The sequence below is a fragment of the Dendrobates tinctorius genome, unplaced genomic scaffold (genome assembly GCF_039654945.1).
Source record: "Dendrobates tinctorius isolate UK_male_01 unplaced genomic scaffold, ASM3965494v1 ptg000663l, whole genome shotgun sequence".
Classification (NCBI taxonomy): Eukaryota; Metazoa; Chordata; class Amphibia; order Anura; family Dendrobatidae; genus Dendrobates; species Dendrobates tinctorius.
This window is the reverse complement of record NW_027362312.1, coordinates 257-21766: the sequence shown is the minus strand read 5'-3', so window position 1 is coordinate 21766 and position 21510 is coordinate 257. Positions and strand designations below refer to the sequence as shown.

Genomic DNA, 21510 nt, shown 5'->3' with positions numbered 1-21510 from the left:
CGTGTATCTCAGCCTCTGTCCCGTGTACCTCAGCCTCTGTCCCGTGTATCTCAGCCTCTGTCCCCTGTACCTCAGCCTCTGTCCCCTGTACCTCAGCCTCTGTCCCCTGTACCTCAGCCTCTGTCCCCTGTACCTCAGCCTCTGTCCCGTGTACCTCAGCCTCTGTCCCCTGTACCTCAGCCTCTGTCCCCTGTATCTCAGCCTCTGTCCCGTGTATCTCAGCCTCTGTCCCGTGTACCTCAGCCTCTGTCCCGTGTACCTCAGCCTCTGTCCCCTGTACCTCAGCCTCTGTCCCTTGCTGGGTGCACAGCGCCCTCTGGCGTCGATGACTTGCTCCCCCCTCTGGATGTCACAGACCCCTCTCTGACCCCCGCAGTTGCGCGCTGCCCTCCGGCCGTCACACACCCCCAGGTTACCCCCGGTCACATGATTTAACTCTAGTTGCATCAGCCGGCAGCCTCGTTTTTGAAGACAGGCAGCTGATTCATCCAATAGAATCGTACAACCGGCACCTGTAAGCCAATCAGCGAAGAGTCAGGGCGGGGTTTCGGTCTACTGTCAGCGCCTTCTGACCAAGCAGAGAAACAACGTGAGCAGCAGAAGAGGCGAGAGGAGACGCCGGAGGTAGAGCGGCCGCAGCCGGGAGGGACGGAGCCGGGAGTAGGGGGCTGAGAGGAGTGTTACCCCTGATATAGAGGGGGATGGGGGGGAAGGGAATTACCCCTGATATAGAGGGGGATGGGGGGGAAGGAAATTACCCCTGATATAGAGGGGGATGGGGGGGAAGGAAATTACCCCTGATATAGAGGGGGATGGGGGGGGGGGGGGAAGGGAATTACCCCTGATATAGAGGGGGATGGGGGGGAAGGGAATTACCCCTGATATAGAGGGGGATGGGGGGGAAGGGAATTACCCCTGATATAGAGGGGGATGGGGAGGAAGGGAATTACCCCTGATATAGAGGGGGATGGGGGGGAAGGAAATTACCCCTGATATAGAGGGGGATGGGGGGGAAGGAAATTACCCCTGATATAGAGGGGGATGGGGGGGGAAGGAAATTACCCCTGATATAGAGGGGGATGGGGGGGAAGGAAATTACCCCTGATATAGAGGGGGATGGGGGGGGAAGGAAATTACCCCTGATATAGAGGGGGATGGGGGGGGAAGGAAATTACCCCTGATATAGAGGGGGATGGGGGGGAATTACCCCTGATATGTAGAGGGGTATAGGGGGGGGAATTACCCCTGATATGTAGAGGGGTATAGGGGGGGGAATTACCCCTGATATGTAGAGGGGTATAGGGGGGGGGAATTACCCCTGATATGTAGAGGGGTATAGGGGGGGGAATTACCCCTGATATGTAGAGGGGTATAGGGGGGGGGAATTACCCCTGATATGTAGAGGGGTATAGGGGGGGGGAATTACCCCTGATATGTAGAGGGGTATAGGGGGGGGGGAATTACCCCTGATATGTAGAGGGGTATAGGGGGGGGAATTACCCCTGATATGTAGAGGGGTATAGGGGGGGGGGAATTACCCCTGATATGTAGAGGGGTATAGGGGGGGGGAATTACCCCTGATATGTAGAGGGGTATAGGGGGGGGGGGAATTACCCCTGATATGTAGAGGGGTATAGGGGGGGGGGGAATTACCCCTGATATGTAGAGGGGTATAGGGGGGGGGGAATTACCCCTGATATGTAGAGGGGTATAGGGGGGGGGGAATTACCCCTGATATGTAGAGGGGTATAGGGGGGGGGGAATTACCCCTGATATGTAGAGGGGTATAGGGGGGGGGGAATTACCCCTGATATGTAGAGGGGTATAGGGGGGGGGAATTACCCCTGATAAGTAGAGGGGGCATGGTGATTTAGCTCCTCGGGCCCCATGTCTCTGATTCATTGGTGTTACCATATTCCGGGGTCTGCTCTGTACCCCCCTCCCCGATATGGCTGATTCTGGGAGTTGCCCCATGAGAGATGACTGACTCATGGTGGGTCTGTCTCTCTTTTTGCGCAGGTCACAGTCACCATGACAACGACAATGACGGCTTCCGCCATTCGACAGAAGTTCATTGACTTCTTCAAGGAGAATGGTCACACGTACGTCCACTCCTCGGCCACCGTCCCCCTGGATGACCCCACGCTGCTGTTTGCCAACGCTGGCATGAATCAGGTTGGTGTCCCCCCGTCTGTGCTGGCATCTGCCTTATAGACCCCGGATATGTGAGGTCTGCGTTTCCCTGGACCCCCCCCAGCACTGCTGCCGTCCTGGATTTCAGTTTTGGGGTCTCCTCACCCCCCCCCCCCCCCTTGACATAGTTTGGAGGTGAGCTGGATCTGTGCCATACAGCAGGTGGGCCGTGTAGAGTAAATATAAATGGTGGTTCCGGGCGCTGCCAATGACGGAAACGTCCAGAGCGTGGAAACGAAAACATCCTCATTCATGCAGCGCGCGTCATCAGCCGTGCAACAACCAAGATGTCGACCGGCAGCTTTATAGAGGTCAGACCTAACGGGAGAATGTGATTGGTGCAGCGAAAATTAACATAAAGTAACACAAAAATGACATCACAATTACTAAATGTGAAGAAGACTCAGAAGAGGTCGGGAGAAACGCCGACTGTAATCTGGAAAGGGTAATAATTGCATTAATTTAACCCTTCTGGACATAATGAGGCCACTTTAACCATCCAGCTGGATTCTCTATTATGACCATTTTGTCGATTTGATGCATTGGAGGTGTGAGGGTCCTCTGGTTTGTTACCATCTGTAATATTGTTCCTCCTGTTACGTGCTGCGCCAGTTATCTGAAATGCACTACCCAGGTCAATTCGATTAATCCCCAATAGCCCCAGCTTTAATCGTGCCCTAAAAACGTATTTCTAAGATCCCTCTAAAATGTAAAGTGCTGCGGAATGTGTAGACGTTCTTACTGTTGCTTCGAGCAAATCGATGCTGACGTTAGGATGTTGTAACATCGGATATTTGATTCCAGTGTGAAATACTCAGACTCCATGTAAGAAATTCTAGTCCTCGCGCCACGCAGACCCTTCCCCGTGCACAAGTGTGCGCCCCCTGACAAATGTGAGGTGTAACCCCACCAAAGCCAGGCACCGTAATTGGTTTCATCTGCTGAAAATGGTTGAGTCCTGTCCGGCGATAAGTGATGTTTTTAATTGGTAGGTTGTCAGAGTGGCGGCACTTGTGACAATCGGCCGATGCTCCGGTGGGATTGTGACGGGGATGACGTGCTGTTTTATGGGTGGGCCGGGGTCGTTACGTTCTGGATTTCTCCTGGAGACACATCGGCATCTTGTACGATTTGTTCAGGATAATTCTTTTCTTTAGAACTTTTGCTTCTTTCTCAATCATCACAGGCACAATTCTTAGGATTAGCAGGTTGGGCGGGGGTCCGGTCACACTAGCTGCAGTGGGAGGGTGGGACCCTCTAATTACTAAGCTTTTTATGTGGTGCAGCCTCCTGTCAGCAGGGTGGTGGTCCCCTAGGGTCTGGCTGCGGAGTAATCCGTGACGGGTGATTACTTGTCAGCAGCTCCTGATGAACCCCCTGCAGCCACAGTGCACAGACCGCCGCGGCCCCCAGTCATATGTGGCCGGGGTCCGCAGACACCTTCCTCGTGGGGTAATAGTTGGCAGCTCTGTCTGCTGAGGGCACAGTGACCCGGGCAGAGGGGGCTGTAGTGATTGTTGCTGACTGTAGTCACTACGTCCCTGCTGAGGATGAGGGTTATGGCTTTGCACTACTACTCTGCTCCTTTTCTCCAGTTCAAGCCAATCTTCCTAAACACCATTGACCCCTCTCACCCGATGGCCCGGCTGAGCCGCGCCGCCAACACTCAGAAATGTATCCGCGCGGGGGGGAAGCACAATGACCTGGACGACGTGGGCAAGGACGTCTACCATCACACCTTCTTCGAGATGCTCGGCTCCTGGTCTTTTGGAGACTACTTCAAGGTGAGGCCTGACGCCCACTGCGGCTGGTGCAGGGATGGTCGTCCTGGGGGGAGTAACCCTGTGCTACCCCCTGCAGGAGCTGGCATGTAAACTGGCCCTGGACCTTCTGACCAAGGAGTTTGGCATTGACATTGAGCGACTGTACGTCACTTACTTTGGTGGTAACGAGGCGGCCGGATTGGATCCAGACCTGGAATGTAAACAGATCTGGCTCAACCTGGGGTAAGACCAGGTCTCCTGAGGTGGGGGGACACTGGGCCACCTTACTGCTTGGGGTCTCCTGAGGTGGGGGGACACTGGGCCACCTTACTGCTCGAGTCCTCCTGAGGTGGGGGGGACACTGGGCCACCTTACTGCTCGAGGCCTCCTGAGGGGGGGGGGGGGGGCAATGGGCCACCTTACTGCTCGGGGCCTCCTGAGGTGGGGGGGGACACTGGGCCACCTTACTGCTCGAGGCCTCCTGAGGTGGGGGGGACACTGGGCCACCTTACTGCTCGAGGCCTCCTGAGGTGGGGGGGACACTGGGCCACCTTACTGCTCGAGGCCTCATGAGGTGGGGGGGACACTGGGCCACCTTACTGCTCGAGGCCTCCTGAGGTGGGGGGGACACTGGGCCACCTTACTGCTCGAGGCCTCCTGAGGTGGGGGGGACACTGGGCCACCTTACTGCTCGAGGCCTCCTGAGGTGGGGGGGGACACTGGGCCACCTTACTGCTCGAGGCCTCCTGAGGTGGGGGGGACACTGGGCCACCTTACTGCTCGAGGCCTCCTGAGGTGGGGGGGGACACTGGGCCACCTTACTGCTCGAGGCCTCCTGAGGTGGGGGGGACACTGGGCCACCTTACTGCTCGAGGCCTCCTGAGGTGGGGGGGACACTGGGCCACCTTACTGCTCGAGGCCTCCTGAGGTGGGGGGGACACTGGGCCACCTTACTGCTCGGGGCCTCCTGAGGTGGGGAGGACACTGGGCCACCTTACTGCTCGGGGCCTCCTGAGGTGGGGGGGACACTGGGCCACCTTACTGCTCGGGGCCTCCTGAGGTGGGGGGGACACTGGGCCACCTTACTGCTCGGGGCCTCCTGAGGTGGGGGGGACACTGGGCCACCTTACTGCTCGGGGCCTCCTGAGGTGGGGGGGACACTGGGCCACCTTACTGCTCGGGGCCTCCTGAGGTGGGGGGGACACTGGGCCACCTTACTGCTCGGGGCCTCCTGAGGTGGGGGGGGACACTGGGCCACCTTACTGCTCGGGGGCATTGAGACTTCTGTTTGAAGGCTTGGAGGGGTATCTATGGGGCAATGACTACATCTTTCTCCTCAGGCTTCCAGAGAGCCGCATTTTACCAGGCAGCATGAAAGACAACTTCTGGGAGATGGGGGACACGGGCCCCTGTGGACCCTGCAGTGAGATGCATTATGATCGTATTGGGGGCCGTGATGCCGCTCACTTGGTGAATATGGATGACCCCAACGTGCTGGAGATCTGGAATCTGGTGTTCATTCAGTTTAACAGGTAGCAGATCGTCGCATTACGGCTGATTACAGCCATCGCTGTATCTGTAGCCCCCGGGACTGTACAAGTGACCCTTCTGTTATAGGGAAAGTGATGGGAGCCTGAAGCCGCTGCCCAAGAAGAGTATTGACACCGGGATGGGGCTGGAGAGACTGGTGTCCGTGCTGCAGACCAAGATGTCCAACTACGACACCGACCTCTTTGTTCCGTACTTTGACGCCATCCAGAAGGTACGAGCTACGCCGAGCTTGGGTTGGGCCGTGGCCTGCAGGCGCGCCGCTCGGGTTGGGCTTTAGGCTACATCCACACTTCCATGTCAACTTTAAGAAATGGATGGTGTTTCTCGTGGACGACATCTGTTTTGCCTTCATATGGCAGCTATTATTTTTATTTTTTTTCCCCCTCCGGGTTTACAATGGTCAGAACTGTTTTTATCCTTTTGACTCTTAACAAGGGATCGTGAAAAACCAACTGAACCTTGGACGAGTCTCCGAGTACAATGTCTCCCGTGTGACGGGCCGGAGACTGATGTGTGACCGGATCAGTGACGCCATGGGCCCATGTGAGCGGGCAGCACACGTCCTCTGCGTGGCAGCATCATACCCGGGGGGGATTCTGGGTAACTGCTTGATGAGTACATTGAGCGGATCCTGGGCTACATCGCTACCGATGCTCCACTCTCCTCCAGAGCATCTTCTCTGCACCCCCCGCCGCTCGCTCACTGTACAGTGTTGGTTTCCTGTTGTCTGGTCCTGTAAAGTGTCTTTACCCACAGGGCACTGGCGCCAGGCCCTATTCTGGCAAGGTAGGTGCAGAGGATGAAGACGGCATAGACATGGCATACAGAGTGCTTGCAGATCATGCCAGGACGATCACTGTTGCCCTTGCTGATGGTGGGAGACCTGACAATACAGGCCGTGGGTAAGTCTCGTATACCGACACTGGCCTACAAGTGGTGGAGCAGTCGCCTCATCTTGTCTTTGGTCTTAGATATGTCTTACGTCGTATCCTTCGCCGCGCTGTGAGATACGCACACGAGAAGCTCAATGCTTCCAAAGGATTCTTCGCTACTCTGGTTGATGTGGTCGTCCAATCATTGGTTAGTGTGCGCCGCCCTTTCTTTTTCCCGTGCTGCCCTTTCCTTCTTGTCCCATCTCTACCTTCTTGTCCCGTCTTTTCCTTCCCTGGTTGCAATGTCATCCTCTTCTGTCGATGCAGGGAGATGCTTTCCCTGAGCTTAAGAAAGACCCTGACATGGTGAAGGACATCATCAATGAGGAGGAGACCCAGTTCCTAAAAACCCTTAATAGGGGGCGCCGCATCCTGGACCGCAAGATACAGAGCCTGGGAGAGAACAAGACCATCCCTGGTAAGAGAAGCTGCAGGTTGCCGAGCCCCCATGACTCACGGGGACTTGCTGAGAAGTAACATGGAAACCCTTTCTGCCCCTCTCCAGGTGACACGGCATGGCTGCTGTACGACACATATGGGTTCCCTGTGGATCTGACTGGTCTGATCGCAGAGGAGCGAGGCCTGAGAGTGGATATGGATAGCTTTGAGGAAGAACGGAAAGCTGCCCAGGTAACACATCGAGTGCTGCCCTCCTCATCTCCATGGAGCGCCGGAGCTGACCCGTGGCCATGTTGTGAATGACAAGCAGACTTTCTGCTAGTGATCTCCATAGATTCTGAATTTGTGGTTCCCTGGCCTTTGGGGGTGTTCTGATCTTATTACAGAGGTCGGTCCCCATATCCGGCGCTGAGAGTAGTCATCATCCTTTGTCTATTACAGCTGAAGTCTCAGGGGAAGGGTGCCGGGGATGAGGATCTGCTGATGTTGGATATTTACGCCATTGAAGAGCTGCGTGCTCGGGGATTGGAGCCGACTGATGATTCCCCGAAATACAACTACATGTCCAGTTCTGGTGGCGTCTACGGTAAGATAAGGGGCATGCGCCTAACAGGCGGGGTCCTGGGTGAGGTTCTGTGTATGTCCTGGGTGGGCAGGTAACAGCGGTAATCATTGTCATGGTCCCCAGAGTTTGAAGGCGTGGAGGCCACTGTGAAGGCGATCCGCCGGGAGAAGACCTTTGTGGAGGAGGTCACCACCGGGCAGGAGTGTGGTCTGGTCCTGGATAAGACCTGCTTCTACGCAGAACAAGGAGGACAGACGTACGATGAGGGGTATATGGTCCGGGAGGATGACAGCAGCGAAGACGTGAGTGGTCTCTATGTATTGGCGCAGGCGAGGGTCTGCTGGTCGCCTCCTCGTACAGTGACCGCCTCTGATGGGACCGCGTCTGTTTGTTTGCGGCTGTAATTAATGTTTCTTGGCCGCATTATTGGGTATTTTTCCATAAAAATGTTTTTTTGTTTGTAGAAAACAGAATTTAGTGTAAGGAACACACAGGTCCGTGGCGGCTACGTCCTGCACGTGGGGACCGTGTACGGCAGCCTGAAGGTCGGGGACCGCGTGCGTCTCTACGTGGATGAGGTGAGTGCACAGCTCTGCTCCTATAACTAGAGGAACTGACGCCTGCGGCCATCTTGTAATAAGTCTCTTCACAGACGAGGCGACGTCCAGTTATGAGCAACCACACAGCCACCCACATCCTGAACTTTGCCCTGCGCTCAGTCCTCGGGGAGGCAGATCAGAGGGGGTCTCTTGTGGCTCCGGACAGACTGAGGTTTGACTTCACAGCAAAAGGAGCCATGAGCACGAAGGAAATCCACCGAACAGAGGAGATTGCCAATCAGCTGATTCAGGAGAACAAGGTGAGTGTGAGCCCTAATTCCCGGCTCCTCCGCTCATCCTCCTCTAGTGACCAGTCGTCTCTCTGCACAGACTGTCTACGCCTTGGACTGTCCCTTGGTAGCTGCTAAAGCAATTCAGGGTCTGCGTGCTGTGTTTGATGAAACCTATCCGGACCCCGTACGTGTCGTGTCCGTGGGGATTCCTGTGGAGGAGCTTCTGGCTGACCCCTCAGGCTCTGCAGGCTCTGTAACATCGGTTGAGTTCTGCGGTGGAACGTAAGTGGCGGATAATGGTCCGGTACATGGAGATGTCCGGACCATGGCCTCTGACTGTGGCTTCTCTTCCAGGCACCTGCAGAACTCCGGCCATACTGGACAGTTTGTCATTGTTACAGAGGAAGCCATTGCAAAGGGAATCCGGAGGATTGTGGCCGTCACGGGCGCGGAAGCCCAGAAGGTGAGTTGTACCTTCCTCTGCCCTCTTGGGCAGGTAATGGTGGCTCAGACAATGACTCTGTCTCTGCAGGCTGTGCGGAAGCAGGAGGCCCTGAATGTTGCACTATCTGAACTGGAAGCTAAAGTCAAGCAGCAGACTGCCCCCAACAAGGAGGTTCAGAAGGAGATTGCTGACCTCAGTGAGGTAGGACCACTGCCTGCCACCCTCTGCCCACCGCCCTGTCCTGCCTCTGCTCCTCTGACTTTCCGGACTTCCTCAGACTCTGGCTACAGCCGTCATCTCTCAGTGGCAGAAGGATGAACTCCGAGAGCTGCTCAAATCCCTGAAGAAGACAATGGATGACCTGGACCGTGCCAGCAAGGCTGACATCCAGAAGCGGGTGGGTGCCACGCTGAGGGCTCTGATGGTGGCCATGACGGGGTGTGAGGTTTATTCTTTTTCCCACTTGTGTCTGATCAGGTTCTGGAGAAAACCAAGCTGCTGATCACAGAAAACCCAAACCAACCGCTCCTGGTGCTGGCGATGGAAGCCGGAGCTTCAGCCAAGGTGCGCCCAGCCCGTCCAGCGTTGCCTTATTGGTGGTGGCCATTGCTTTTCTCATGTCTGTTGTCTCCGCTGCAGGCTCTCAATGAATCTCTGAAGCTCCTCAAGTCTCAGTCTCCGGAAACTGCAGCCATCATCTTTGCTGTGGACAATGAAGCTGGGAAGATCACGTGCCTGTGCCAGGTGCCGCAGGTGAGCATCGACGCCTTCATGTCAGCGGGACTCTGCGGCTGGGATTTCCCGATCACCTGCGGACACCTCCTGACTTGTGTCTTCTTCCACAGGAAACTGCGGACAAAGGCCTGAAAGCCAACGAGTGGGTCCAGCACGTGTCCGAGCTGATGGACGGTAAGGGTGGAGGGAAGGACACGTCCGCACAGGCCACGGGTAAGAACGTCGGCTGCCTCACGGAGGCGCTGAGACTCGCTGAGGACTTCGCCAAACTGAAGATCGAATCCCTGAAGAACTGAAAAGTTGCAACACGGGAAAACCGCTCCGTCCGCTCGGGACTGGTGGGCCGCTCATCTGCCTGGCACGGAAAGTGTTATGTGATGTGACTGGCCCGCGGGCACAGATCATCCGCTAGTTTCATCTCCCCTCCCCCACTCGCTGCCTCAGTACTAGCGCATCGTTCATGGACTCGCAGAGCTCGTAGCTGCTCCTGCCCTGTGGAGAAGGGATTAGCCACAAAGGGGTTAGCGAGGTAGTATTATCACTGGTCTCCACCCGCGCTGCCCCCGAGGTGGGGATAAGGTGGTCCGCACCGTGTGTAGAGTAAGCCGTGTATCCGCAATAAAAAAAAACCGTGCACAACGTTGTCGTGTCGTCAGTGTGGAAAACTGCAGACGCCACATGGGGCCCGTGGTAATGGGGCCCTGCCACATGCTGGTCACGCGGGGCTCCTGGTAGAGCCCAATCCCCAATGACATCACATAGATGGTGGGAGGACGTCCCGTCCGCGCTCCGGCCCTGTGGGCGGCCGCTGCAGGGGGTGGCGGGGAGGATGAGGTCATTCAGGAGGGCAGCGAAATCCGGGTGAGAAATCACGCCAAAGACAACAGGTCAGGATCTACAGCGCCCGGGTCACAGAGTGTGGCTACCCAGGGCAGACTGTCACTGGTAGGACCGCCCACTGGACACATACTCAAGTGCTCAGCTCCTCCCGCCCAGATCACGATAACTGCAAGTATCATCCGGCCGAGAACCACGACTGCGGGAACTAGAGGATTCGCGCTGTCCTCCCTCTCGCTGATTCTTGTCAGCCGCTCTGTACCGGTTCCTCTCGTTGGTTCTCGGCGGCTGCTCTGTCCCTCCTCCTCTCGCTGGCTGTGGGCGGCCGCTGTCCCTCCTCCTCTCGCTGGCTGTGGGCGGCCGCTCTGTCCCTCCTCCTCCCGCTGGCTGTGGGCGGCCGCTCTGTCCCTCCTCCTCCTCCCTCTCGCTGGCTGTGGGCGGCCGCTCTGTCCCTCCTCCTCCTCCCTCTCGCTGGCTGTGGGCGGCCGCTCTGTCCCTCCTCCTCCTCCCTCTCGCTGGCTGTGGGCGGCCGCTCTGTCCCTCCTCCTCCCTCTCGCTGGCTGTGGGCGGCCGCTCTGTCCCTCCTCCTCCCTCTCGCTGGCTGTGGGCGGCCGCTCTGTCCCTCCTCCTCCCTCTCGCTGGCTGTGGGCGGCCGCTCTGTCCCTCCTCCTCCCTCTCGCTGGCTGTGGGCGGCCGCTCTGTCCCTCCTCCTCCCTCTCGCTGGCTGTGGGCGGCCGCTCTGTCCCTCCTCCTCCCTCTCGCTGGCTGTGGGCGGCCGCTCTGTCCCTCCTCCCTCTCGCTGGCTGTGGGCGGCCGCTCTGTCCCTCCTCCTCCTCCCTCTCGCTGGCTGTGGGCGGCCGCTCTGTCCCTCCTCCTCCCTCTCGCTGGCTGTGGGCGGCCGCTCTGTCCCTCCTCCTCCCTCTCGCTGGCTGTGGGCGGCGGCTCTGTCCCTCCTCTCGCTGGTTCTCGGCGGCCGCTCTGTCCCTCCTCCCTCGCGCTGGCTGTGGGCGGCGGCTCTGTCCCTCCTCCCTCGCGCTGGCTGTGGGCGGCGGCTCTGTCCCTCCTCCCTCGCGCTGGCTGTGGGCGGCGGCTCTGTCCCTCCTCTCGCTGGCGGTGGGCGGCCGCTCTGTCCCTCCTCCTCCCTCTCGCTGGCTGTGGGCGGCCGCTCTGTCCCTCCTCCTCCCTCTCGCTGGCTGTGGGCGGCGGCTCTGTCCCTCCTCTCGCTGGTTCTCGGCGGCCGCTCTGTCCCTCCTCCCTCGCGCTGGCTGTGGGCGGCGGCTCTGTCCCTCCTCCCTCGCGCTGGCTGTGGGCGGCGGCTCTGTCCCTCCTCCCTCGCGCTGGCTGTGGGCGGCGGCTCTGTCCCTCCTCTCGCTGGCGGTGGGCGGCCGCTCTGTCCCTCCTCGCTGGCTGTGGGCGGCGGCTCTGTCCCTCCTCTCGCTGGCTGTGGGCGGCGGCTCTGTCCCTCCTCTCGCTGGCTGTGGGTGGCGGCTCTGTCCCTCCTCTCGCTGGCTGTGGGCGGCGGCTCTGTCCCTCCTCTCGCTGGCTGTGGGCGGCGGCTCTGTCCCTCCTCTCGCTGGCTGTGGGCGGCGGCTCTGTCCCTCCTCTCGCTGGCTGTGGGCGGCCGCTCTGTCCCTCCTCTCGCTGGCTGTGGGCGGCCGCTCTGTCCCTCCTCTCGCTGGCTGTGGGCGGCCGCTCTGTCCCTCCTCTCGCTGGCTGTGGGGGGCCGCTCTGTCCCTCCTCTCGCTGGCTGTGGGGGGCCGCTCTGTCCCTCCTCTCGCTGGCTGTGGGGGGCCGCTCTGTCCCTCCTCTCGCTGGCTGTGGGCGGCCGCTCTGTCCCTCCTCTCTCGCTGTGGGCGGCCGCTCTTTCCCTCCTCCCTCTCGCTGGCTGTGGGCGGCCGTTCTGTCCCTCCTCTCGCTGGCTGTGGGCGGCCGTTCTGTCCCTCCTCTCGTTGGTTCTCGGCGGCCGCTCTGTTCCTCCTCCCTCTCGTTGGTTCTCGGAGGCCGCACTGTCCCTCCTCCAACTCCCTCGGTTCTCGGAGGCCGCTCTGTCCCTCCTCCTCCTCCCTCTGGTTGGTTCTCAGAGGCCGCTCTGTCCCTCCTCTTGCTGGTTGTGGGCGGCCGCTCTGTCCCTCCTCTCGCTGGCTGTGGGCGGCCGCTCTGTCCCTCCCTCTCGCCGACTGTGGGCGGCCGCTCTGTCCCTCCCCCCTCTTGTTGGTTCTCGGCGGCCGCTCTGTCCCTCCTCCCTCTCGCTGGCTGTGGGCGGCCGTTCTGTCCCTCCTCCCTCTCGCCGGCTGTGGGCGGCCGCTCTGTCCCTCCTCCCTCGTTGGTTCTCGGAGGCCGCACTGTCCCTCCTCCAACTCCCTCGGTTCTCGGAGGCCGCTCTGTCCCTCCTCTCGCTGGCTGTGGGCGGCCGCTCTGTCCCTCCTCTCGCTGGCTGTGGGCGGCCGCTCTGTCCCTCCTCTCGCTGGCTGTGGGCGGCCGCTCTGTCCCTCCTCTCGCCGGCTGTGGGCGGTCGCTCTGTCCCTCCTCTCGCTGGCTGTGGGCGGCCGCTCTGTCCCTCCTCTCGCTGGCTCTGTCCCTCCTCTCGCTGGTTGTGGGCGGCCGCTCTGTCCCTCCTCTCGCTGGTTGTGGGCGGCCGCTCTGTCCCTCCTCTCGGTGGCTGTGGGCGGTCGCTCTGTCCCTCCTCTCGCCGGCTGTGGGCGGTCGCTCTGTCCCTCCTCTCGCCGGCTGTGGGCGGTCGCTCTGTCCCTCCTCTCGCCGGCTGTGGGCGGTCGCTCTGTCCCTCCTCTCGCCGGCTCTGTCCCTCCTCTCGCTGGCTGTGGGCGGTCGCTCTGTCCCTCCTCTCGCCGGCTGTGGGCGGCCGCTCTGTCCCTCCTCTCGCCGGCTGTGGGCGGCCGCTCTGTCCCTCCTCTCGCCGGCTGTGGGCGGCCGCTCTGTCCCTCCTCTCGCTGGCTGTGGGCGGCGGCTCTGTCCCTCCTCTCGCTGGCTGTGGGCGGCGGCTCTGTCCCTCCTCTCGCTGGCTGTGGGCGGCCGCTCTGTCCCTCCTCTCGCTGGCTGTGGGCGGCCGCTCTGTCCCTCCTCTCGCTGGCTGTGGGCGGCCGCTCTGTCCCTCCTCGCTGGCTGTGGGCGGCCGCTCTGTCCCTCCTCTCGCTGGCTGTGGGCGGCCGCTCTGTCCCTCCTCTCGCTGGCTGTGGGCGGCGGCTCTGTCCCTCCTCTCGCTGGCTGTGGGCGGCCGCTCTGTCCCTCCTCTCGCTGGCTGTGGGCGGCCGCTCTGTCCCTCCTCTCGCTGGCTGTGGGCGGCCGCTCTGTCCCTCCTCGCTGGCTGTGGGCGGCCGCTCTGTCCCTCCTCGCTGGCTGTGGGCGGCCGCTCTGTCCCTCCTCTCGCTGGCTGTGGGCGGCCGCTCTGTCCCTCCTCCCTCCCTCTCGCTGGCTGTGGGCGGCCGCTCTGTCCCTCCTCTCGCCGGCTGTGGGCGGCCGCTCTGTCCCTCCTCTCGCTGGCTGTGGGCGGCCGCTCTGTCCCTCCTCCCTCTCGCTGTGGGCGGCCGCTCTGTCCCTCCTCTCGCCGGCTGTGGGCGGTCGCTCTGTCCCTCCTCTCGCCGGCTGTGGGCGGTCGCTCTGTCCCTCCTCTCGCCGGCTGTGGGCGGTCGCTCTGTCCCTCCTCTCGCCGGCTGTGGGCGGTCGCTCTGTCCCTCCTCTCGCCGGCTGTGGGCGGTCGCTCTGTCCCTCCTCTCGCCGGCTGTGGGCGGTCGCTCTGTCCCTCCTCTCGCTGGCTCTGTCCCTTCTCTCGCTGGCTGTGGGCGGTCGCTCTGTCCCTCCTCTCGCTGGCTGTGGGCGGCCGCTCTGTCCCTCGCTGGCTGTGGGCGGCCGCTCTGTCCCTCCTCTCGCCGGCTGTGGGCGGCCGCTCTGTCCCTCCTCTCGCTGGCTGTGGGCGGCCGCTCTGTCCCTCCTCTCGCTGGCTGTGGGCGGCGGCTCTGTCCCTCCTCTCGCTGGCTGTGGGCGGCGGCTCTGTCCCTCCTCTCGCTGGCTGTGGGCGGCGGCTCTGTCCCTCCTCTCGCTGGCTGTGGGCGGCGGCTCTGTCCCTCCTCTCGCTGGCTGTGGGCGGCCGCTCTGTCCCTCCTCCTCCCTCCCTCTCGCTGGCTGTGGGCGGCCGCTCTGTCCCTCCTCTCGCCGGCTGTGGGCGGCCGCTCTGTCCCTCCTCTCGCTGGCTGTGGGCGGCCGCTCTGTCCCTCCTCCCGCTCGCTGTGGGCGGCGGCTCTGTCCCTCCTCTCGCTGGCTGTGGGCGGCGGCTCTGTCCCTCCTCTCGCTGGCTGTGGGCGGCCGCTCTGTCCCTCCTCTCGCTGGCTGTGGGCGGCCGCTCTGTCCCTCCTCTCGCTGGCTGTGGGCGGCCGCTCTGTCCCTCCTCTCGCTGGCTGTGGGCGGCCGCTCTGTCCCTCCTCCTCCCTCCCTCTCGCTGGCTGTGGGCGGCCGCTCTGTCCCTCCTCCTCCCTCCCTCTCGCTGGCTGTGGGCGGCCGCTCTGTCCCTCCTCCCTCTTGCTGTGGGCGGCGGCTCTGTCCCTCCTCTCGCCGGCTGTGGGCGGCGGCTCTGTCCCTCCTCTCGCTGGCTGTGGGCGGCGGCTCTGTCCCTCCTCTCGCTGGCTGTGGGCGGCGGCTCTGTCCCTCCTCTCGCTGGCTGTGGGCGGCGGCTCTGTCCCTCCTCTCGCTGGCTGTGGGCGGCGGCTCTGTCCCTCCTCTCGCTGGCTGTGGGCGGCGGCTCTGTCCCTCCTCGCTGGCTGTGGGCGGCGGCTCTGTCCCTCCTCGCTGGCTGTGGGCGGCCGCTCTGTCCCTCCTCTCGCTGGCTGTGGGCGGCCGCTCTGTCCCTCCTCCTCCCTCTCGCTGGCTGTGGGCGGCCGCTCTGTCCCTCCTCTCGCTGGCTGTGGGCGGCCGCTCTGTCCCTCCTCTCGCCGGCTGTGGGCGGCCGCTCTGTCCCTCCTCTCGCCGGCTGTGGGCGGCCGCTCTGTCCCTCCTCTCGCCGGCTGTGGGCGGCCGCTCTGTCCCTCCTCTCGCTGGCTGTGGGCGGCCGCTCTGTCCCTCCTCCCTCTCGCCGGCTGTGGGCGGTCGCTCTGTCCCTCCTCTCGCCGGCTGTGGGCGGTCGCTCTGTCCCTCCTCTCGCCGGCTGTGGGCGGTCGCTCTGTCCCTCCTCTCGCCGGCTGTGGGCGGTCGCTCTGTCCCTCCTCTCGCCGGCTGTGGGCGGTCGCTCTGTCCCTCCTCTCGCCGGCTGTGGGCGGTCGCTCTGTCCCTCCTCTCGCCGGCTGTGGGCGGTCGCTCTGTCCCTCCTCTCGCCGGCTGTGGGCGGTCGCTCTGTCCCTCCTCTCGCCGGCTGTGGGCGGTCGCTCTGTCCCTCCTCTCGCCGGCTGTGGGCGGTCGCTCTGTCCCTCCTCTCGCTGGCTCTGTCCCTCCTCTCGCTGGCTGTGGGCGGTCGCTCTGTCCCTCCTCTCGCTGGCTGTGGGCGGCCGCTCTGTCCCTCCTCTCGCCGGCTGTGGGCGGCCGCTCTGTCCCTCCTCTCGCTGGCTGTGGGCGGCCGCTCTGTCCCTCCTCCCTCTCGCTGTGGGCGGCGGCTCTGTCCCTCCTCTCGCTGGCTGTGGAGGACCCGGGACCGCAGTGATGCCGGGTGACAGCCGCCGTGTGCGCGGCCCGGACGAGTCCCAGTCTCCGCTGCTGTACGCCGTGCCCCGGGCGCCTCCTGCGGGGAGGACGGGCCGAGCTGCCGGGGAGCCGCGGGCGGTCTTCGTGCGGGCCGGGCTGCTCAGTCAGGCGGCGGGCTCCGCGTACATCGAGGTCGGGGGCACGAAGGTGCTGTGCTCGGTGTCCGGGCCCCGGGAGTGGGGCGGCGGGGAGGGCCGCGGCCGGCTGCTGTGTGAGCTCCGCTGGGCCCCCTTCTCCCGGGCCGGGGCCTGGTCCTCCGCCCGCCCGGCCGCGCTGCTGCTGCAGGAGAGTCTGGAGGCCGCGGTGCGGCTGGAGCGCTTCCCCCGGGCGGAGCTGGCGCTGTGGGCGCTGGTGCTGGAGGACCGGGGCTCCGCGCTGCCCGCCGCCGTCTCCTGCGCCTCCCTGGCCCTGGCGGACGCGGGGGTGGAGATGTACGACCTGGCGGTGGGCGCGGGGCTGAGCCGCGGGGAGGACGAGCTGCTGCTGCTGGACCCGGACGACGCGGAGGAGGCGGCGGGAGCCACCATGTACCTCAGCCTCCTGCCGGCGCTGCACCAGGTGACGGCGGCCACGGGGAGGGGAGGGGGAGCGGGGGGGACCGTATACAGGGGGAGCGGGGGACCGTATACAGGGGGAGCGGGGGAACCGTATAATGGGGGAGGGGGGGGGGACCGTATACAGGGGGGAGGGGGAGCGGGGGGGACCGTATACAGGGGGGAGGGGGAGCAGGGCGGACCGTATACAGGGGGGAGGGGAGGGGGAGCGGGGGGGACCGTATACAGGGGGGAGGGGGAGCAGGGCGGACCGTATACAGGGGGGGAGCGGGGGGGACCGTATACAGGGGGGAGGGGAGGGGGAGCGGGGGGGACCGTATACAGGGGGGAGCGGGGGGGGACCGTATACAGGGGGGGAGGGGGGGACCGTATAATGGGGGAGCGGGGGAACCGTATAATGGGGGAGCGGGGGGGACCGTATACAGGGGGGAGGGGGAGCGGGGGGGACCGTATACAGGGGGGAGCGGGGGGGACCGTATACAGGGGGGAGGGGGAGCGGGGTCCCGTATACTGGGGGGAGGGAGAGCGGGGTCCCGTATACTGGGGGGAGCGGGGGGGGACCGTATACAGGGGGAGGGGGAGCAGGGCGGACCGTATACAGGGGGGAGCGGGGGGGACCGTATACAGGGGGGGAGGGGGAGCGGACCGTATACAGGGGGGAGCGGGGGGGACCGTATACTGGGGGAGTGGGAGCAGGGGGGAGCGGGAGCAGGGGGGACCGTATACAGGGGGGAGGGGGAGCGGGGGGGACCGTATACAGCGGGAGCGGGGGGGACCGTATACAGGGGGGAGCAGGAGCAGGGGGGACCGTATACAGGGGGGAGCGGGGGGGACCGTATACAGGGGGGAGGGGGAGCTGGGGGGACTGTATACAGGGGGAGCGGGGGGGACCGTATACAGGGGGAGCGGGAGCCTGGGGGACCGTATACAGGGGGGAGGGGGAGCAGGGGGGACCGTATACAGCGGGAGCGGGGGGGGACCGTATACAGCGGGAGCGGGGGGGGACCGTATACAGGGGGGGAGGGGGAGCGGGGGGGACCGTATACAGCGGGAGCGGGGGGGACCGTATACAGGGGGGAGCGGGGGGGGGACCGTATACAGCGGGAGCGGGGGGGACCGTATACAGGGGGGAGCGGGAGCAGGGGGGGACCGTATACAGGGGGGAGGGGAGCGGGGGGGACTGTATACAGGGGGAGCGGGGGGGACCGTATGCGGGGGGGACCGTATACAGGGGGGAGGGGGAGCAGGGGGGATCGTATACTGGGGAGTGGGAGCAGGGGGGAGCGGGAGCGGGGGGGACCGTATACAGGGGGGGAGCAGGGGGGATCGTATACTAGGGGAGTGGGAGCAGGGGGGAGCGGGAGCAGGGGGGACCATATACAGGGGGGAGCGGGGGGATCGTATACTGAGGGAGTGGGAGCGGGGGGGACCGTATACAGGGGGGAGGGGGAGCGGGGGGGGATCGTATACTGAGGGAGTGGGAGCGGGGGGGGACCGTATACAGGGGGGAGGGGGAGCGGGGGGGACCGTATACAGGGGGGAGCGGGGGGGGACCGTATACAGCGGGAGCGGGGGGGACCGTATACAGGGGGGAGGGGGAGCAGGGGGGACCGTATACAGGGGGGAGCGGGGGGGGACCGTATACAGGGGGGAGGGGGAGCGGGGGGGGGACCGTATACAGGGGGGAGCGGGAGCAGGGGGGACCGTATACAGGGGGGAGGGGGAGCGGGGGGGACTGTATAGAGGGGGAGCGGGAGCGGGGGGGACCGTATACAGGGGGAGCGGGGGGGACCGTATACAAGGGGGAGCGGGGGGGATCGTATACTGAGGGAGTGGGAGCGGGGGGGGACCGTATACAGGGGGGAGGGGGAGCGGGGGGGATCGTATACTGAGGGAGTGGGAGCGGGGGGGGACCGTATACAGGGGGGAGGGGGAGCGGGGGGGACCGTATACAGGGGGGAGCGGGAGCGGGGGGGACCGTATACAGCGGGAGCGGGGGGGGACCGTATACAGGGGGGAGGGGGAGCAGGGGGACCGTATACAGGGGGGAGGGGGAGCAGGGGGGACCGTATACAGGGGGGAGGGGGAGCAGGGGGGATCGTATACTGGGGGAGTGGGAGCAGGGGGGAGCGGGAGCAGGGGGGACCGTATACAGGGGGGAGGGGGAGCAGGGGGGATCGTATACTGGGGGAGTGGGAGCAGGGGGGACCGTATACAGGGGGGAGGGGGAGCAGGGGGGATCGTATACTGGGGGAGTGGGAGCAGGGGGGAGGGGGAGCAGGGGGGATCGTATACTGGGGGAGTGGGAGCAGGGGGGAGCGGGAGCAGGGGGGACCGTATACAGGGGGGAGGGGGAGCAGGGGGGATCGTATACTGGGGGAGTGGAGCAGGGGGAGCGGGGGGGACCGTATACAGGGGGGAGGGGGGAGCAGGGGGGGATCGTATACTGGGGGAGTGGGAGCGGGGGGGACCGTATACAGGGGGGAGGGGGAGCGGGGGGGACCGTATACAGGGGGGAGGGGGAGCGGGGGGACCGTATGCAGGGGGGGACCGTATACAGGGGGGAGGGGGAGCGGGGGGACCGTATACTGGGGGCGGGGGAGGACCGTATACTGGGGGGGAGCGGGGGGACCGTATACTGGGGGGAGGGGGGACCGTATACTGGGGGAGCGGGGGGGACCGTATACTGGGGGAGCGGGGGGACCGTATACAGGGGGAGCGGGGGGGACCGTATACTGGGGGCGGGGGAGGACCGTATACTGGGGGGGAGGGGGGACCGTATACAGGGGGAGCGGGGGGACTGTATACTGGGGGGAGGGGGAGCGGGGGGACCATATACTGGGGGGAGGGGGAGCGGGGGGGACCGTATACTGGGTGAGCGGGGGGACCGTATACTGGGTGAGCGGGGGGACCGTATAATGGGGGAGGGGGGAGCGGGGGGACTATACTGGGGGAGCGGGGGTCCCGTATACTGGGGGGAGGGGGAGCTGGGGTCCCGTATACTGGGGGGGGTCCCATATACTGGTGGGGGAGGGAGAGCGGGGGGACCGTATACTAGGGGAGCGGGGAAGGGAGGGAGAGCCCGGGAGCGGGGGGGACCGTATACTGGGGGGGAGGGAGAGCGGGGGGACCGTATACTGGGGGGGAGGGAGAGCGGGGGGGACCGTATACTGGGGGGGAGGGAGAGCGGGGGGACCGTATACTGGGGGAGGGAGAGCGGGGTCCCGTATACTGGGGGGAGGGAGAGCGGGGTCCCGTATACTGGGGGGAGGGGGGAGCTCCTGTATACTGGGGGGAGGGCGGGGGGGAGCTCCTGTATACTGGGGGAGCTCCTGTATACTGGGGGGGAGGGCGTGGGGGAGCTCCTGTATACTGGGGAGAGCGCCTGTATAATGGGTGGAGCTCCTGTATAATGGGGGGAGGGCGGGGGGAAGCACCTGTATACTGGGGGTAGGGCGAGGGGGAGCTCCTGTATACTGGGGGTAGGGCGGGGGGGGAGCTCCTGTATACTGGGGGTAGGGCGGGGGGGAGCTCCTGTATACTGGGGGTAGGGCGGGGGGAGCGCCTGTATACTGGGGGGAGGGGAGGGCGGGGGGAGCTCCTGTATACTGGGGGGAGCTCCTGTATACTGGGGAGAGGGCAGGGGGAGCTCCTGTATACTGGGGGGAGCTCCTGTATACTGGGGGGAGCTCCTGTATACTGGGGGGGAGGCGGGGGAGCGCCTGTATAATGGGGGGAGTTCCTGTATACTGGGGGGAGGGTGGGGGAGCGCCTGTATAATGGGGGGGAGTTCCTGTATACTGGGGGGAGCTCCTGTATAATGGGGGGAGGGCGGGGGAGCGCCTGTATAATGGGGGGAGCTCCTGTATACTGGGGGGCGGGGTGGGGGGAGTTCCTGTATACTGGGGGGCTGTCCTTTGGTTGCTGTTGCAATGTGTCACCTGATGTCTCCCCTCGTCCAGGTCTCCGGCCTCCTGTGCAGCGGTGAGTGGGAAGGTGACAGCCCGGCTGCGGCCGTGCGGATGTGTATGGAGGGCTGTCAGCGGCTGTACCCCGTGCTGCAGCAGAGTCTCCTGAAGGCGACGAAGAGGAAGATTGCGGCCCCCCAGTCAGGATGACGTGTGACTGCCGGTGATGGCGGCTGCAGGGAGGTTTCTTGTACTTTTTCCGGATGTTGTGACCTTCGGGCCTCGCACGCAATGGACGCTGCTGCGCTCGGTACATGGACAGGCGCTGGACACGGGTGACGGAGAAGCTGCGCTATCGCCCATGTGACTGGGGGCGCTGATCCCCTCCCCAAGTTGTTTTTTTGTAAGATTTACATAAAGATGTTTCTTTTTCTGAGACGCGGTTCTATGATATTTTGTGCTGTCCGACGTGACCGAGCGATGCCGAGAAATACAGAGGTGGCTGAAGGGAGCGCAGGATCCACCGCTCCCAGGACGGTGGGCCCAAACCGGGACCCGCAGACAAAGCACGTGTGCACTGTGCCATCTCATGGTCCTGATAAAAAGCAGCACTACACAGCACAGCGAGGGTTAAACCAGAAAACAAAGGGACAGAGCCAAGAAGACCCCATATTGAGGAGCGACAGCTGGTGACACCCCCCCCCCCCACAACACCACGACTTCATCCCTCCCCTGACTGCGACTTCTCCTCCCCCCCCCCCCCCCCCCCCCCGACCTCTTTGCGCCATCTCCCACCTCCTCACCCTTCATCACCTGCATACACGGTGCTGAAGACTAATATACACAGTGTCAGGCACTGAGCGTCCATGCAGGGCGACCCCTTGAGACAAAGTGAGTTTAGTCCTAATCATGATCTGCGATCCTGGGGGTCCGGTGATGTCTGTAAATCCCCCTCGTCTCAGGTTGCCACTTACCAGTAGTTTAACGCTTTATTGAACAAAAAGGAACATAAAAATTATTCCAACATAAATTACACAATAAACCCCCCTGGAGATGTAATCGCGTCCGATGGATAATTCTGTGACACATCTGGTCTGATGTTCTTTGTTACTAA

At 63.6% G+C, this 21510-nt stretch overlaps 2 protein-coding genes across 2 annotated transcripts; both read left to right on the top strand.

The window, feature by feature from the left end:
• The first annotated feature begins 473 nt into the window (after positions 1-473).
• On the top strand, positions 474-10054 carry AARS1 (alanyl-tRNA synthetase 1). Its single transcript, XM_073565329.1, has 21 exons — positions 474-624; positions 2020-2175; positions 3789-3977; positions 4054-4199; positions 5297-5488; positions 5574-5718; positions 6264-6409; positions 6479-6587; positions 6707-6857; positions 6945-7069; positions 7280-7424; positions 7527-7705; positions 7868-7981; positions 8056-8262; positions 8333-8517; positions 8590-8698; positions 8768-8881; positions 8958-9077; positions 9158-9244; positions 9320-9433; positions 9526-10054. Exons 2-21 carry the CDS (start codon positions 2032-2034, stop codon positions 9709-9711), a joined length of 2907 nt encoding a protein of 968 aa, XP_073421430.1. The 5' UTR covers positions 474-624; positions 2020-2031; the 3' UTR covers positions 9712-10054.
• A 5750-nt stretch (positions 10055-15804) lies between these two features.
• EXOSC6 (exosome component 6) lies at positions 15805-20832 on the top strand. The gene is made up of 2 exons (XM_073565333.1): positions 15805-16492; positions 20451-20832. Exons 1-2 carry the CDS (start codon positions 15893-15895, stop codon positions 20604-20606), a joined length of 756 nt encoding a protein of 251 aa, XP_073421434.1. The 5' UTR covers positions 15805-15892; the 3' UTR covers positions 20607-20832.
• The last annotated feature ends 678 nt before the right edge of the window (positions 20833-21510 follow it).